General features: G+C 42.2%; 2 protein-coding genes across 4 annotated transcripts in view; one reads left to right on the top strand and one right to left on the bottom strand.

Moving 5' to 3' along the window:
- Nucleotides 1-10,642: 10,642 nt before the first annotated feature.
- LOC144248913 (uncharacterized) lies at nucleotides 10,643-15,555 on the bottom strand. The gene is made up of 2 exons (XM_085559554.1): nucleotides 14,268-15,555; nucleotides 10,643-11,294 (listed from the first exon to the last, which is right to left on the bottom strand). Exon 1 carries the CDS (start codon nucleotides 15,136-15,138, stop codon nucleotides 14,623-14,625), a length of 516 nt encoding a protein of 171 aa, XP_085415680.1. The 5' UTR covers nucleotides 15,139-15,555; the 3' UTR covers nucleotides 10,643-11,294; nucleotides 14,268-14,622.
- RPS6KA3 (ribosomal protein S6 kinase A3) overlaps nucleotides 15,309-17,177 on the top strand; it is a 73,269-nt gene continuing 71,400 nt past the window's right edge. For 2 of the 3 annotated variants that reach the window (XM_021552996.4, XM_021552995.4), the window contains exon 1: nucleotides 15,316-15,450. In XM_021552996.4, coding sequence (XP_021408671.1) covers nucleotides 15,379-15,450 — 72 coding nt within the window. In that variant the 5' untranslated portion in view covers nucleotides 15,316-15,378. Of the gene's footprint in view, nucleotides 15,451-17,177 lie in introns of all 3 variants that reach the window. The other variant, XM_021552994.3, reaches the window with a different exon arrangement.

The following is a 17,177-nucleotide window of genomic DNA, read 5'->3' as shown; positions in this document are numbered from 1 at the left end:
TGCATCAAGTTCTATCTATCTGGTATTACTAGCAAACAACCTGCATCTTCCTTTTTATAAACTGACCAACTTCTGGTTTAAAAACAGGTAGATTCTGTCATCCCTTATTTCCACTGTAGTTTCAAAGCAACCAAAACCTTATTGCTCTGGTAGTTATAAACCAATTTAGTTTTATTCACAGACAATTTATACTCATTAGTTCCTGTGCCAGTATTGCTCTCTAGCACAAGTAGCTCTTTCCCTTCCAGGTGTTTTACTGTTTAGCATTCACAGAGAGCAACCACGTCCTCTTTCAGCTTTTGCTTTTCTAAACTGAGCAAGGTCTCTAATCCAAAACACTTTCCATTACTGTAATCCAATCTCTGCACCTGTTCCAGTCTGAATTCCCTCTCCCTCAGTCACTGAAGCTCAGAAGTGCACACAATACTCCTGATAAGGTTTTGGCAGAGTCACACCTGCATGAATATGTCTCTTTTTTCCTTACAATTATTTCAATTGACAAATCCAAGCACTGTGCTTCAAGGCAGCTTCTCATTAGTAGCTCATAGTCTGATTCTAATCAGTTAATACAGCCCATAGCACTTATCCTCTCTGTTATTCCCACCTGGCATTCCCACAACACTTTCTCTAAGATATTTCTGCAGGAATAGTTTCATTCATTTTAGCAACTTGAAAGACAGTGGACAGGCTCATCTACCTTAAAGTATCTGTCAAAGGCAATTTAAACCTATACGTATGTCCCACCGTGACTCATTCCATTTCTCTCCAGTAGATTTCTAGTACTAACTTGATGTCTCCACCCAAAGGTCACACAGAGTCTGGGACACATGGGCCATATTCCCATGTAAATATCCAGCCCTTGCCTAATACATTGGGGACATTTTGTCACATGCTGGCCCTATAAGTCTCATTTCCTCTATCATCTTCCCAGTTCTCTCTGAGCTTACACCATCCCTGGCAAACCCAAACATGTAAAAACCAAAGCTCCCACACTGACAATCAGGTTCACCCACTCTGTGTAAATACTGAAACCCTCAGCCATGAATTACCCAACACCAAAGAGATATATAAGATGTGTTTTCATGGAAACCAGTTGGGATTGAGCAGGATGAACTGGAAGACAGCAACAGAGCTTGGAAGGGATATTAGCAAGAAGATAAGAATTTGACTACAGCTCATCTTCCTGGAACAGTTGTGTGGTCAGACCATGACCTGAGACAGCTTCAAAGTTTGGTGAACCAGAGAGAGCACAGACTATGGGACAGCCCCAGCCATGGCTACAGGAGGGGTAAGGGGAGCTCCTGAGGAAAACACTTTCCCCTAGATACCAAAGAAACAATTGAAACTTCATACCATGGCCTTTCTCACTCAGAAACATTAAAGACAAAAATGTCTATTGGCATTTCTTTATGGTGTGAGCACAGACCTTTTTCCAGAATAATTTTTCAAATGATTACTGAGTATAGCATGGGAAGGCAAATCAGGACCAGAGCAGTGTTTGGGGAAACAACCTTTGACTACACTTGCCAGCTTTTCTGTCATTTTTTGCAATGGGCAAAGCCAGAACAGACATGGGACAAGCCCACACTATCTCTATAAAAGCTCTTGTTGCTGTCTAAAATAAAGTCATGGATAGAAATTAATTGACTCTTTTTCATATATGAAAAACCCAGGAGCCCAGCAGTCATGTCTGATTTGATAGGCAGATCAGTAAGGTAAGACTAGGTCTGTCTGCTCATTCTAAGGCCAGGAAAGCAGGATTTTCTCTGAATCTGTTTATCTGAGCAACTCTTGGTTGTTGTGGTTTGCTTAGCTGTTGCTCCAAGTTTTGCTCTCAGGCCCACACCCATCCTTTGCCCTGACCACAATCCCCCCCGGCCTGCTCTTATCACTGCAAGTATTCTGGCACTTGGAAACACTAGGAGTCACTTTTTCAATTTCTTTGGTTTTGATGTTGTGTTGCTGTTGTTGTTTGGCATTTCAGTCTAAGGAGTGAAGGCTGATCAGCGTATTGCCGACCTATTTAGATGCAGCCACCAACCTGCTCCTGTCAGTGAGGGTCAGCTCTCACTGATGCAGTTGGACCCCTCTTGCATCTGTCATCTTTGAGGCTGCTGTGAAGTCTGTCCAGACATCCAAGGCTATCTCTGAGACGTGGTGGGCAGGAAGGCAGATGGGCATCTCCTGCTATGGCACCTGACATGTGGCTGAGAGGAGAAAGGAGAAGCGACGCTTGAACTCTGGGCAAGAATTCAAAATCAGGGCAGAGCTGTGTGGGACTACACTAAAGGATTCCCTGCAAGTCCTTATAGTGTCTGGGTAATTTTCTTGTACAACACTGATTTTGTGCAAGAGAAGAGACTTCTGCCAGCTATGGTCTCTCTTTCTCACATCTGCCTTGCCCTAGTGAAAAGGAATTCAGGGTGGTAAGAAGGCCTGTGTCTGAGTAGCAGCCTGAGACACAGGCCATGCCAGTGGCTGTCCAGGGGCTTGAAAAGCTTGGAAGAGGCTAGATTTTTCTACAAGAAAAATCCTAATTTGTTGCTCCACTTAAGAAAGTACTGTCTGAGTGCAGAAAGCCTCCTCCAGATACAAAGATGAGCTTGATTTCAAGTGACTGACATTTTTCCTCACATTTTCAGGTTTATCTTCAGCCACTGACACAATATAAAACTATAGATATGCTACATGTGTACCATCTTTCTATTGTTGGTGTGATTTAAAGACTCCTAGAAGTTAATAGTGCATATCTCAATACAACAAAATTTCTAGTGATAATGCCACATTCTACTTTACAATTTTCAGACAGTGAAGTTCAGTTGCCTTACCATAAAAATGTTCTACAGATGTGCTAGAAGAACCAACATTTCTCAACCTTAATAAACCTTGCTCCTCCACCCTAGGGAAGTTTTTTTTTTTTTAAGTATGTAATCTCAATGCCTTTGAAAAATAGAACATCAGATACATTTCACAAAGCAATACAAATTCATAAAACTGGGACTGCTCTGTATTTTTTATTCTCTCATAGTCCATGCATCCACCTGGCACTTAATGCATCATAAATGATATAATAAGCATGTCAATGCACGCATCTATTTAATTTTGGCAAGTTCTTGATTGCAGTCTTTTGTATGGAGGCAGTTGCAGATAGGAATTGTGTCAGACAGTAAATCTAACTGACTTTGAATTGGCAACAATAGCTGTAATGAAGATTTGCATTTTTAAAGGCGTGTAATTAACACCAGTATTAGCCTCCTCCTCCAGCTAAAAAGTCAAGTTGAACTACCTTTTGCTGAACTTGTGTTGGGTTTTGTATTTCTTTTGCTTTGCTGACATGTACAAAGCATACAGATTAGCTGCTACCCAGGTACTGTTTTGAATATTGCTGTTACAAATGGTTAACCTGTGAGAAAGAAAAAGCAGGACAAATGGGCAGATGTGCTGGGAACCAATGGATGGAACAAATACTCATCTTATCTCAGGGTCAGATCTGAGACTCTACCTTAGAAAGCTTGGGGTTTACTTTGTTTTCTATGCCAAAATTACACAATGCATAAGGCAATAAGAATTTTCCTTCCATAGTTTCTTCACTTTTATTGTATTGTATTGTATTTCATATGCCCATAATGAAACATAGAAATGGCTTCTCAGCCGTTAGACTCTCAGTTTGAACACATCCCTATTAAGGCATGACATTCAATCTAGTTATTTCAATTTTGTAAACATCACCAAATACATGAAAGAATAATATTATGGTAGACAATGTACTAATGATAATGGTTTTGAACACCTTAAAAACTACATATCAATCAGTAAGTCTGAATTTCCAATTTTTTCACTGCTGTTTGCTTATTATTTCCGTAATTTTTCATTTTCCAGGTATATTTTCTTTAGCTGAAATCTCCTTCAGCTTGTTTAACAAGCTCAATAACTGCCAGTAGTAACAATAAAGAGTTATTTACTTGAGCTTTCTCTGATTCTACAGAACCTGAGATTTCTATCTACAGTTTAGTCAGTTCTTTGTCAAACAAAACATCCATGAGATTTGATTGGTACTTGCCTTTTGAAAGCTACGAGTATAAGTTGTTTTATAGGATGCAGAGTAGCTTATCTGAAGAATTCATCAAACTGTACAGAGAGTTAAAAGCAAGACTAAGCATGAACCTTGTAGATGCCACTGTGGGCTCAATGAGGTGAAGACCCTCCCAGTCTATGACACAGCATGGAAATTTTGGTTTTGTAAATTAAAGTTCTTCACATGTCTTTTAAATGCATGGTGTTTTACCAGAAAGCTGTTTTGAAAACTCCTAATTTGAAGGCTGCTATGCAGCAGTCCTCTATGACAAAGGAACTGTCCCATTTAAAAATAAAAGTTTAAGAGCCAGATTGATTTTTGCTCCTTTAGGTATTTATTTGCATTATGCTTACAGTTTCAATGAGAAAATAATTCTATTAATTGTTTTACTGTGCTAGTACATTACAGAATCGGAGAATCACAAAATATTCTCAGCTGGAGAGATTACCTTTCCATGTACCTCATATTTAAATTAAATGCTGACATTAGTTTTCAGGTTTTTTATAAGAAAGTACATTCTACAAATGGCATTAATGTCTAGAGGGAAACTTCTGAAAAAGTGAATTAATCAAGAGGAAAACATGCTTGACCAATCTGACATCCTTGTAGGTCACAAATGGCCAGGGAGATGAGGGAAGAGCAGTGTAAGTTGTCTACCTTGACTTCTACTTGGAGGGTGAAAAAGCACTGCAATACACAAAGCACTGCAATACACAAAGCACTCCTTCTCTGGTCATATTTGAAACTTTCCTGGGCACAATCCTGTGCAGCCAGGTAGAGGTGAAGTTGCCTTAGCAGAAGGGTTGGACCAGATGACTTTCAATGCCAACCATTCTGTGGTTCTGTAAGTCTGAGATTCTGTAAGTATTGTTAAGTGTTGTTGTGACATTCATTTCTAGAATTCCTTGGTTTTTTTTTTCCTACAGAAATGCACACACATGATCAAAAGTGTGACAAACCAAAAAATGATTCACTGAGTCCATGAGAATTTAGAAATACACCAGCATGTTTTTCATCTGCATCATAACAAAAGGGTGAAAAAACAATAAGGAGCAGCTTCCAACCTAAACTTTAAAAGGAGAAACTAAAAACAAACAAGCAAAAGGCAGAAAATTAGATGAGATCTGATATGAAATAACTTCTAAGGTTTACAGAAAAATAAAGTGAAAGTAAGGCAATGCTACTTAAACATCCTGAGGAAAAACACAAATGAAACAATTTCTTTATTTTTGCTTATTCTTATTTCATGTGTGTGTTCTTCCTTGTTCTGAATATATAGAACCATTAATTGCATTCAAATATGCCTTATCTTTTGATTATGGACACAACTCCATTCTGCTTAGGTGAGTCAGTGGCATCCCTGAAAATGCAAAGCGGTCAGAAAAGCTAGAGCCCCTTTCATCATCTGTCAGCAAATTATCTGACCCCTGGATATTTACATACAGAAGAAGAGCCAAAAAAAGTATGCTGTCTGGAAAAGCCTCCATTTGCTACTACTTTGTTCATCCAAACTAAACTGCAACCTTTTTTTCCCTTATAATGTGCATTAAATATGTCACATAGAAATCAAAAATATTATTTGTGAGCAGGAGCAATTCTGCCCAACCTTGAAGCTACATGGAAAAACAAAAGATAATAAAACTGAGAAAAGAGGTTGCATTTACACACTCATTTTCCACAAGATGTTTTCACTTTATCTTGCAGAGGTATTTTGGGGCAGGCTGGGAAGGAAAAATAAAAGCATCTGAGCAGTGGATCTGCAGCCAAACCACCACTTGTTGACACCACAGGCACTGCGTCAGCTGAGGTGAAGGTAGCAATTCAACCATTCCAGATAACCAACAACTAGACCAACACTGTGGCCTGGTATGGAACGAGAAAAGTCATCAGTAGGACAGCTCTGCAAAAATTGTATATATTCCTGCTTTCAACAACATCTGCTGTATGATAACAAAGTGCAAAATTATTTCAGTCTTCCTTTACATTTTCCTTCATGAATAGAAGTACCTGTACCTGCTACAAAGAAGGTGGATATTTAAAGACCCAAAGTCATAGCCAAGATAGATGAAATAAGCGTAACTACTTGCTTCAGACCTAACAAGTGAGTCAGCAGTCAGATTCTATTTCCTTTGTTGGAGTCAGAAAACAAATTAAGCTGACAGCATGCCTCTAATGGTGATGACATCACTGAGAGTAGAGTTATTTTCAGTCTCTACAGCACCGGTAAAGGAGAAGCATAAAAGTGAGAAAGGGAAACTTAACTTTTTACTCATGCCGACTCCTAATACATTTGCTTTGCATCCCCTCCCTCAAGTTAGGTATTTTTTGCTTCGTTATTCTGTGTTTAAAAGTAGACATGCATTTTTCAAAAGCTTGTAACCATATAAAACATTTTCTTTCTTTCTTCAGGAAGCACTAAAGCATAAGATTTACAGCAATTTTATCCATGTATGAAGTGGGAACAAGTCCTCCAAATACTTTAGAATTGCATCTAAATAAAGCAGAGAAGAGTCTAAACCATTTGCCAAAATGTTCAAAAGTGACCTTATATGAAATCTGTCAGTCTTCAGATGCCCAACCTGTGAGCCCCGTGGGCAGTATAGAATGTGGCTCTACACCTGCAAAAATACCTCCCTCTCAACTGCATTGCTTTCTTTTAAAGTGGAGGTGGAAAAGCTTCTGCTTTTTGACAGTACAAAAATTGCGCTTTGAAGAGGTTTTTCTAGCTTGGAAAAAAAAAAAAGACTATCTGGGACAGTGGCTGAGAGATACTATTAAGGTGAATACGGGGAGACTCAAGGGGATTTGGGGAAAAGCAGGCCTTTCTACATAAGAAGCCTGAAGCACAGAGTGACATAAAAAATGCATGAGGCTGAGAAGCAGTAGAAAAGAAGATGCATGAATATACAGGTCCATGAACAAGATAAAGGAGAAAATGAAGAAATAAGCCAAGACAGAGGCCAAGCTATGAGACTGAACCTGAGTAAGAAGCAGAAAGAAGTGAAACTGTGGAAGTGTCAAGGGAGATGGGAGCAGCCTGGCTGTGATGGTGAGTGATGGGATGTGAGGTGATGAGAACAGCAACAGGACTGCAACTCCTGGCATTGGCAACAGACAGGAAGGAAATGCTGAATAGCCAATATGCAGTTCCTGAAGGTACATGATTTACTGAGAAGCTGATGACAGGGAGGATTAGAGAGGTTGGTTTCTTGTGCAGCAAGTGGGAAGTTATTGAGAGAAGGGGAAGAAAATGTTTGGATGCACCACACAAAACATGACGATAACTAAAAAATAATGATAGTGCAGAAAGAGGAGTCATAGTAAATGAAGAAATAGATGTACATGAGGTGAGTGGGCACCTCAGATCTACCTAATATAATGCAAGGAGAACAGGTAATCTTCTGCCAAGTGCCACATTTAAGCTGTGTGAGACAAATGAAGAAGACCTTGAAAGAAACACGAGAATGAAGTTAAGAAAACCATATGTGTCTTCAGAAGCTGAAATGAAGAAGAACAAAGGTACAGAGGACTAAGAGGACTGAGAAAGGCAGTCAAAGCTAGCTGGAAGGAAATTAGTGACAGATTTCCTGCTTGTCTCCAAGGAAAAAATAAACCCAGTGCAAAATGTCACATTTCAGACAAGAACATCCATGGCATGATATGTTGTGAATGTACAAGGTGCTCTGCTGACTAAGGTGTATAAATTTTGTCATAAAATGAGTGGTGCTTTAAGGAGCTAATAAAAATATCTCTTTGTCCTGAGAAACTATTGAACAAAAAAAAAATCTGTAGTAATGAAATTAATAATTAAGGAAGCCTTGCAACAGACCAATTCAGCACTCTCTGGAGATGGCCATCTTATTGCAATTTACACTCTCTCTTAACCAACATCATTAGTAGGGGTTCTAAAAAGCAAAAAGTAATGAAGCACTGAAATACTGCAGGAACACTGTCAACACTGATCAAAGCCCTCATCATAGCTTTTGTTCAACTAGGGCAAGCAGTGCATTTGTGTACAGCAGAGGAGCATTCATTCTGATGAAGCAGGCAAAATAACGTCACTGCTTCCTGAAAATTGTGATTTTTAAAATAGCTTCTTTGAAGTCAGACAAAGTTTCAGTTTGCTCAAAGTGAATCAGTAGAGGAAGAATATAATCCTGACAATTTATTTAATCCCTTCTACTGCCTGTGGTGATGTAATACCAAAAACTCTATTAACTTATATGTCCACTCATGAGCTGAACATTTACTTCTTACTACAAGCATTAAGATAAGCCATTGGAAATTGTATCCAGTTGTAACAGATTTAATGTGAATGGTTGTTTGTTTCATTAATCTTGTATCAAGTGACTTTAAAAAAGAAAATACTAACAGATTTCTACAAATGTTTAGAGCATCTCTCTGGCTTATCACTTTGAACACAACAGCCTTTACCATTTTCTGTGATTCACTAAATATTTACTGAAGTATATATAGATTTAACTGGCTATTCATATCCAAGACACAAGTGCTTCTTATAGTATTTAAAACTGTTCTGCTCTTTCTTTAAAAAGCCATCTTCTATCTCAGCATTCCTTCTCTATTTTATCCTACATCTTACATTACCATCCTTGGCACTTAATGAAGAATGACCAACAAGCCAAAAATCTTCCACAGTCTCCCCTCCTCCAGTTAACTTAACCATCTAGTAGTAGATCAAGTTCATACTATTCATTAGCCTAAGCCCAGAACCTTCAACAAGTATCAGACAGCATAGATTTACAGTTTCTGACTCACCTGTCACATATATACCATTTTGCATCTCTAAAACTCTAAATAAGGAACCACATCTTAACACAGTCTTAAGCTGCTCTGCATTACAGGATAAATGTTGCTGCCTCCTCATCCTGCTATTCCTTTTGGCAAGGTTGGGACTCTGGAACAAGGCCTTGACCATGTCTTTTCTCCATCAAATAGGACAAAGTGGGCCAACACAGCCGGGGCAGATTGAGGTACTTAGGGGTGAACAGGGCTGTTTCATCTAACATATTTCTCTCCATTGCTTCCAGATAATGCTTCCAGAGCCGTCTTCCATCACAGTCATGCTTCCCTTCAGTAAGCGCTGACTTTGGGGGATAGAAACATGCACTCACCGTGGAACTGTGTCATTGCAATATGCTGAAATGATTGCTGGAGATGTAAAGTATCCATATTTAGAGTAGGCACCTTTTCACTAGTAAAATCACTTGTAGGACACAAGGAAGGGTGCCAGTATACTTTGGAGTTTGATAGCTCCCAGCCAATATTGAGGGCTGAAAAAACACTTCAGGGTAAGGCAGTCAACAGTGAAGTTCCTTTTTGATGTATCAAGAGCAGAGATGAATGTGAATCCATCATTCCACTGAATCACGGAGGGGCCCAGGGCTCATACAGGGAGCTGAGGAAAATATTACCTCTACACAGCATCTTGGACATGATCACAAACCTGGGCCCCCTCTGGCACTGCTTTGTTCTCCACAGGGCAAAAGGCAAGGCACAAAGGTGAGATGCTGATCGAAAAGTGAGTGAACAGTCTTGAGAAAATACATGGATCTTTCAAACCAATAGAGGTAACCAACTCTATTTTTAGGTACACTGACAGCACATATCTTGGAAATATCCCCAGACTACTGGGAATGAGCATCAGGTGTTGTCAGGCAGGATAAAGGACAGCTGTTAGCTCAGTCTGGAAAATCCTGTTCAGTATAATTAAGGGTCAGTAAAGAGAAAGTGAAGCTTTCTAGATTTAAAAGGGATTCTTGGTTAAAAGATGATGGATAATCTATAAAAGGAAGTGAAGAGTAAGATTGTTAGAATAGATTTGGTAACTAGTTTTCAAAGAGACCAAGGCACTATTTAATTGTGAGGGCATAAAATCAGGAAATTTAGGTAGTAAGGTTAAATAGCAAAAAAAGTGAGAAAAAGTAGGCTTTGCTTGTCAGTAGGCTTTGCTTGTCAGTAGGCTCTTTAATTTCATAACAATAATAAAAGGGTATGTGACCCTTAAATTTCTAGATCTGGGAGGGGGGTAGGGTGCATAAATAGTGATGTGCCCTTCTCTCAACAGTGTGTTTTATAGCAATGATTTGTGAAGCTGATGAGTTTTTTATTGCTATATTGTATAATATAACATCATATTCTATCTCTATCACCACTATTTTTGGTGGGTTTTTTTGGTTTTGTTTTGTTTTGTTTTTTTTGGTTGGTTTGGTTTTTGTTGCGTTTTTTGTAAACAGCTATCTTGTGTTGTATTTAATGTAAGAGAACTCTGACCCTTGAACACTGATCTTGTTCATACTCCACCATTTCCTTTTTGTCTCAAAATACCACTATCTGAAATTCTAATCTGATTCTCAGTGTTCCACTGCAAAGAGGTGACAACTTGCATTCGGTATTTGACAGCAGGTTTCCATGTAAGATTTCAAAGCTCAGCAAGAGGTTTCTTATACTCTGCAGTGAACAGGATAAATTTTGTCATTCAGACGATAAATCTGAGCTATTCTGTATGTACAGAAACACTAAAATGAGAACATATGTTGGAGACAGGTATGCTGTAATGAGACCATATTTTATTGAATTCCAGATTTCCACTCAGGATATAGAAACCACAGGCACAATTATTTCCTGCTAGCATAGTGACCACAGATAAAACTTGGATAAGTAATTCCATCGAGCATGATGCATTATGCTTTACCCTTTCAGTGCAATTTTATGTAAACTTACTTACATCCAGAAAATCTATAGCTTTAAGCAGTGAGTCAGACATTGTATCTCTAACATATATAGGATTTAGAAGCATTCTTATTGTCATTATCACATCTACTATACTTGCAGGATTAGAACTTCAAAGGAGAGCCTGCCAGAGGAAAATGCAGGAAATGTTTGCATTCCTGTATGATTCCATCATCCAGGGGCCTGTAATGGTGAAAGCCCCCTTCAGCAGATGTTGTTTGAAAGGTCAGGTTAAATCTTAGTACACAAGAGACATTCATTTCAGTTCTTCCCTTCTTAGTTATTGATTATAACTCTGATTTGTACAGCAAATCGCTCTGGTGTCTCTGCTATGACAACTCACACCAGCTGGAAACTTCTTGTAGCACTTTGTCTCTCTTCCCCTGGTCTTTGTCAGCTTTCCAAACATCACTGAAACCATCCTTCCAATATCCCAGTGAGGTTAAGGAGATGTTCTTTCTATCTGCACCTAAAGCACAGAGCAAACAATTCTAACTAGCACTAGGCTTCCTTAGTTTATTTTGGCAGAATGTATTTATGCTTCTTCAAACAAGGCCTCCTCACACTTTTCAAAAGATCATGAAGAAAGACTAAGTCTTCTTAGTTGAATCTCATCAATATGAAGTGACTGACTAAATTACACAATTGTCCTTTGTGTTCTGCTAGGAATTGAATCCAGGTGTCTTGAGAGTAAGAGACTCTCTTTGTCTATCAGCTATACAAATAAATGTTATTGATTATTTTTTTAACTCCTTGGAGGTTTTTTCCCATATAAATTCAGACAGTAGCTTCTGCATATTTTCCTGTGCATTAAATTCAAATTATACACCTCAGTGCCTTGGTCACAATACTTGAAACAGAATTTCACACTTTCACATTGTATTTACTGTTTCATATTCCATTCAGAAGATACAGCATCATAATTCCCACCTAATGCACTACTAGACCTTCTAGATAAGTGTCAGATTGTGGGGCTTGTTGCCATAGTTTCATTTGGGTTTCTCCCAGGTTTTATGTATATTTTAAAAATGCAAGTTGAAGTTCTCAAATATTATTCTGATCATAATGTTAGCAAACTATTTTTGTTTTACACTTCTAATTTTGGGGGGCATGGCTAAGGTGATTTACTAACTCTGCAATTAATTCTGCACTAATTGCAAAGACTATGTAGGTACTACTTCAAAGCTAAGCAAAGCATTAGATCCAACCAGCCATAAGCAAGATTCCCTAATTTCTGTCACATATATATCAAGAGGCTGCCTGTGGGAAAAGAGTAAGTACTATTAAGCTGATGTCTCCCTTGCATTCGAGTGACATTTTAGTGAGGTTTGTTAGAAAGAAGTGGAAAAAAATGGTGCAGCATGTGAAGCCCATCTAATTCATATGACAAGTTAATGGGATTTTATACAGCACTGTCATTTCAGTGCCATATGCTACCCTTTTCCTAACAAACGTGATCAAATTTTTGGTTGCAATGCATATAAAACATCCATGTGGATGCACCACAATTGCAACCACTTATGCAAAGGTGAAATCAACGCCCACAACCGAGCCTAGTGACAGACAGTTATTAGCAGTGACTGCAGTCAAGCAGAGATAGCTGTGCCTAGAGGGAAAGAGGGTAAAAGGAGAGGTCTGCAGCCACAGGTGAAGGCACTACCTCACTTTGGCCTGAGACAAAAGGAATTAAAAATAGGAGCTGCTGTCTTGAGGTAAAATATCTTCAGCATCTTACCTCTTTCTGGGAGGATGATCCAACTCCGAGCTTAGCAAGATTTGAAAGTCAGAATCCCCCGCATCTCCCAGAGATTAACTGATATGTCTCCCTGAGGAGACACTTTGCAGATGATTTTCTTGCCCTGAAGTCTGTTCTTGCATAGTAGCTCCTACTAAAATCCTGATGCAGCTTTCTCTTTTATAAAATTTAAATGCGTGGTGCAATAATACTGAAACCCCTGAACAATGAAATGGCATACTTCTACCTACTCTGTACTTCAGTGCCTCAGAAAAGGTCAGATTCCTATTGTTTGCAGCTCTCTTACCTGCTAGTGCAGAAGATCTTTGCCCCTGTTTTATTTTGGATTTGTAAGATGCATACAGGGAAGGACAAAAGAAGATCTATGTAAAAAATTCAGAAATCATAACCAAACTATGATGCCCCTCCCCTTCTAAAAAGAGTTTAAAATTCAAACAATTTAGAATATGTACCCGTGGCAAGAAAGGACTAGAAAACTATGAAAGGAAAAGAGATCATGGAGTTTTTTAGTTAGAGGAAGAAAATCTTTTATAAAGAGGGACTTGTTGGACTATGTGAAATGCAAGCTTAGGTTTGGTGTATTGTTCTTGTGATTGCCACTTTTCAGTTCTCAGGTTCATCTCCCTAATGGAACATCTCAGATGTATGTACCTGACTGTGTAGTTGATGCAGGTACAAATGCATGAGTTTTGATAAAGTCAAGTGAAATATTCCTGTGAGGGAATACAAACTTTTATTTCCAGAGGGATGTAAGGTAACTTTTTTTTTAACATCATGAATTTTTACATGAACTCAGAGATTATTTTTTAAAGTCCTGATTTGTGTGTCAACCACATAATGTATGACTGCTGTAAAAAAATACTTTTATGCTCAACATTCCAGCAGCCAGTTTGAGACTGAAGTGACCTGCTGCTGCTCAGACTATGAAAAATTATTTCTTGCATTATGCTTAATATCATAATGTTTGCATTGTTCTAAATTTCATATCATTAACCAGCTAGGGTTCTGCAACTTGACCACATTGGAAGGAAGCAGTCTAAATTCCTCTTGCAGCCTTTAATATGGTGGGTTGGTTGGTTGATAGGGTTTTTTTTTGAGGACAACAGGAGGTAAAAAAGGTACAGTAGGGTAAGTTTTGATGCGGGTCAGTTCCCTGGTATAACTCACCACATGACAGCACAAGCAATTGCAACCCTTGAAAGAGAGGTCGATGCAAGGGCCAGACTGACTTGCAGTGAATGAGGGCACATCTGCTCCTCCTGGCTTTAGGTGATCATTCAACTATGACCTTTTACTCCAGATATGGAAGTCTCTGTAGGATCAACTGATTCATTATTAGCAACTGCCTATCCACTCCTTCATTCCTCTTTGTAGATAGGTATTTACATGAACTGGGATCAAAACTGCTACCAAGCAGAAACAGAACCAGTCTGTGTTCATCACAACAGTGTGTGCATGCACATACACACTTTTAATTACTAGCACTCTTGCTATTTTTCCCATTCCAAAAAACCTTCCAAGTATTTAAAGAATGTTAACTTTTATAAAGGATGGAACAAATCATGTGACCTATCAAAATCTAGAAATGCTCGGGGCAGTGGGGGCTCTCAAAAACTAAGAGGCCTTCTCAGAGTTCTGGAAAGTTTGGCTTCAACAGCAAGAAGTCTGACACCAGTGCTCACCCACCTTCAGTTGCTGGTCTCACGTTTCAAGGATTCTTCAGCATCAGCCAAGCCATCTAATGTTGCAAAACTTGGGTGTTCTTGACAGCGCTTAGCATTTCAGGAAACCATGTAACACCACATAGGCTGTAGGTCTCAGTTTATATGTTTGTGTACCAGCTAACACCTGAAAATAAAAAGTAAAATAAGGGCCGTTTTCTGAACCTTTGGGGTTTTTTTTTGACAACTTTATCTTCATGTCTCTCGGCATGAGGGAGTATGACTTTCCCGCTTCGAGGCAACTCCCACAGTCCAACCACTGCTTAAACGGTGTTGCTACAAAAACAAATTCCTACACCTTAATTCCTTTCCCTCTTTGCCTAATGATATTCTGCACAATCCCACGTCTCAGCCGCCTCTCGACTTCTCCCTCCGCGCTTGTCTGTGCGAACAAACTCTCCGTGTCTCCAACTCCCCGCAGCCCGGGGAGGGTAGCAGCCCCGGTTCCCGGAGCCGCGGTTCCCCAGCCCCGGGGGGCGGTAGCAGCCCCGGTTCCCCAGCCCCGGGGGGCGGTAGCAGCCCCGGTTCCCGGAGCCGCGGTTCCCCAGCCCCGGGGAGGGTAGCAGCCCCGGTTCCCGGAGCCGCGGTTCCCCAGCCCCGGGGGGCGGTAGCAGCCCCGGTTCCCCAGCCCCGGGGGGCGGTAGCAGCCCCGGTTCCCGGAGCCGCGGTTCCCCAGCCCCGGGGGGCGGTAGCAGCCCCGGTTCCCCAGCCCCTCTCCGTGGGGCCGGCCCGCCCCGGCGGTGCCGGCGGCGCTGAGGGCGCAGCCCCTCAGCAGCACCGAACGGCGCCGGCGGGGGCTGCCGGGCGCAGGCGCGGGCGGGCGCGGCCGCCGCCATGTCGTGAGCGGAAGCCGGGCCGGGGGAGGGCGGCAGCGCGGCCCCGCCCGGCAGCGGGGAGGGCGCGGGGGAGGGACGGGCGCACCGCGGCGGCGGCAGCGGGCAGCAGTCGCCGCAGGAGCCGCCGCCGGAGCCAGCCGGGCTGTCCCGCGCCCTCCGCAGCGCTCGCTGCCTGCCTGGCCGCCCCCGCCGGGTAGCGGGAACGCGGAGCGCGGAGGCTGCGGGAGCCGGACGGGAAAGATGCCCCTGGCGCAGTTGGCAGACCCTTGGCAGAAGATGGCTGTGGAGAGCACGGCCGAGAGCAGCACCGAGGTACGGGGTGGGCGGGGGGTGCTGCGGGGAAAGTTGTGAGGAGAGAACGGGACCGGGGCTCCCGGTGCCGCCGTCGCTCAGCGGGTGGGCAGAGTTTTCCCCCGGAGGTTTCGGGGCGGGCAGCGGGCGGGGGCCGGCGGCAGCGGCCCGGCGGGGAACGCGGCGAGCGCCGGCCCCTGCACAACGCTTCCTCTCCGGGGCACTGACTCACGGCCGGCACCGGCCGGGGCTCCCCGGCCCGCGCCGAGCTCGGGGTGTGTTCCCGGGACCGGGCTGCTCCCGGCGCGCTCCCTCCCCTTCCGCCCCGTTCCCGGGAGGGAGTAACCTGCCTCCGTGGTGGCCGCCGGGTCGGGCGCTTTTGTTCCAGCGCGGTGTCTGGTTACTGTCACGGCGAGTTTCCTTTCCCGGGGCGGCCCTCCGCCGCCGCGGCTCGAGGTGGGCAGGAGGGCCGGGCCCGCCCTCGCCTTGCCCGGTGCCCTCGCCTTGCCCGGTGCCCTCGCCTTGCCCGGTGCCCTCGCCTTGCGGCATCTCCCCGTGTGGGTCCCCGCCCGGTGCCGCTGCCCCCTTATCTCGGCAGGATGGGGTTGGCGGCAGTTTCGCAAGAATTTGGGAAACCGCAGGGACGTGAAGGGTGGTGAAGCATGGGTGAAGCTTTGTGCTCGGCGGCGTTGCCGGGAACAAGCCCGGGGTGCCGCGCACTCTGGGTTTCCCGTTGTGGTAGCGGGGAGTGCGTGTTGTGCCTGTCCTTGTTAGGCAGGACGCGTGTCAGCTTTCCTAGGCTGGAGTAATGAGAGCGGCTGGAAATTAGAGTCACTTGACACCGAGGCCATAGAAGCTTTCAGCTATTCTCATATTTTTCCTACTACTGTTGGTTTGGATCTGTGTAAACACTGCACCTACACAGTCTGTTGTGCTTGCTCCATGAGTCCTTAGTAGCCCACAGTGCTTGTGCTACTTTGTGACCAGATTCCATCTGAAAAGAAAAAGCTGCTTTTGACAGTGCAGCTTCGACCTGAATCGGCTCCAGCTGATACGCAGCCAGGCTGCTTCAAGTGATGCTGATGTGGAACGGTGTGGACCCAGGCCAGCTCACAACAATTATTCGCAAGGTTAGGACTCTCTCCTTAGTGAGATGAGCATAGAGGGACCGATGCAGAGTTTCTGCAGTATCAGGATTTGTCCTTTTCATCTTTGTCTTCTCATTCTTCTGCTGAAAGTCACTGTATCTCAGGGAGTCAGAAGAACCTACAGGCACATATAATTTTTTAACTCTTGACAGGTAGTTACTTTTTAAATTTGTGCTAGTTATTTACTGACTTCTGGAGTAGTGATCTTAGATGATTTTAAATTGGGAGTAACTACAATAGTGTGATGCTTGGGGGTGGGGCAGAAGGTGGTAAGGGAAAACACTTAGGTTAATCATTTAGAGAAAAGAACTGTTGCTTTAGTCTTTGCTCACTGCATGCAGTCTAACTTCAATAATAGTATATATGCTAGATATGTAGAAAAATAGATTATGTTATTTGCAATGTGTGTACATTCATGATTATACTTCACTTGTTTTAACATATTTCAGACATGATTTGTTTTTAAATTGATGTCATAAACTTTTTGGAACAAGTGTATTTTATCACTTCCTTAAAAAGAATTAAACTCATATATTGACATGAGTCTACAGTAGCTTATCACCAAAAAATGTCTAGGACCAATAATAAAACATGAAACAA

This window comes from Lonchura striata, chromosome 1 (genome assembly GCF_050655825.1).
Source record: "Lonchura striata isolate lonStrDom1 chromosome 1, ASM5065582v1, whole genome shotgun sequence".
NCBI lineage: Eukaryota > Metazoa > Chordata > Aves > Passeriformes > Estrildidae > Lonchura > Lonchura striata.
Note: the sequence above shows the minus strand (reverse complement) of the source record. Positions and strands in the feature narration are given on the sequence as shown.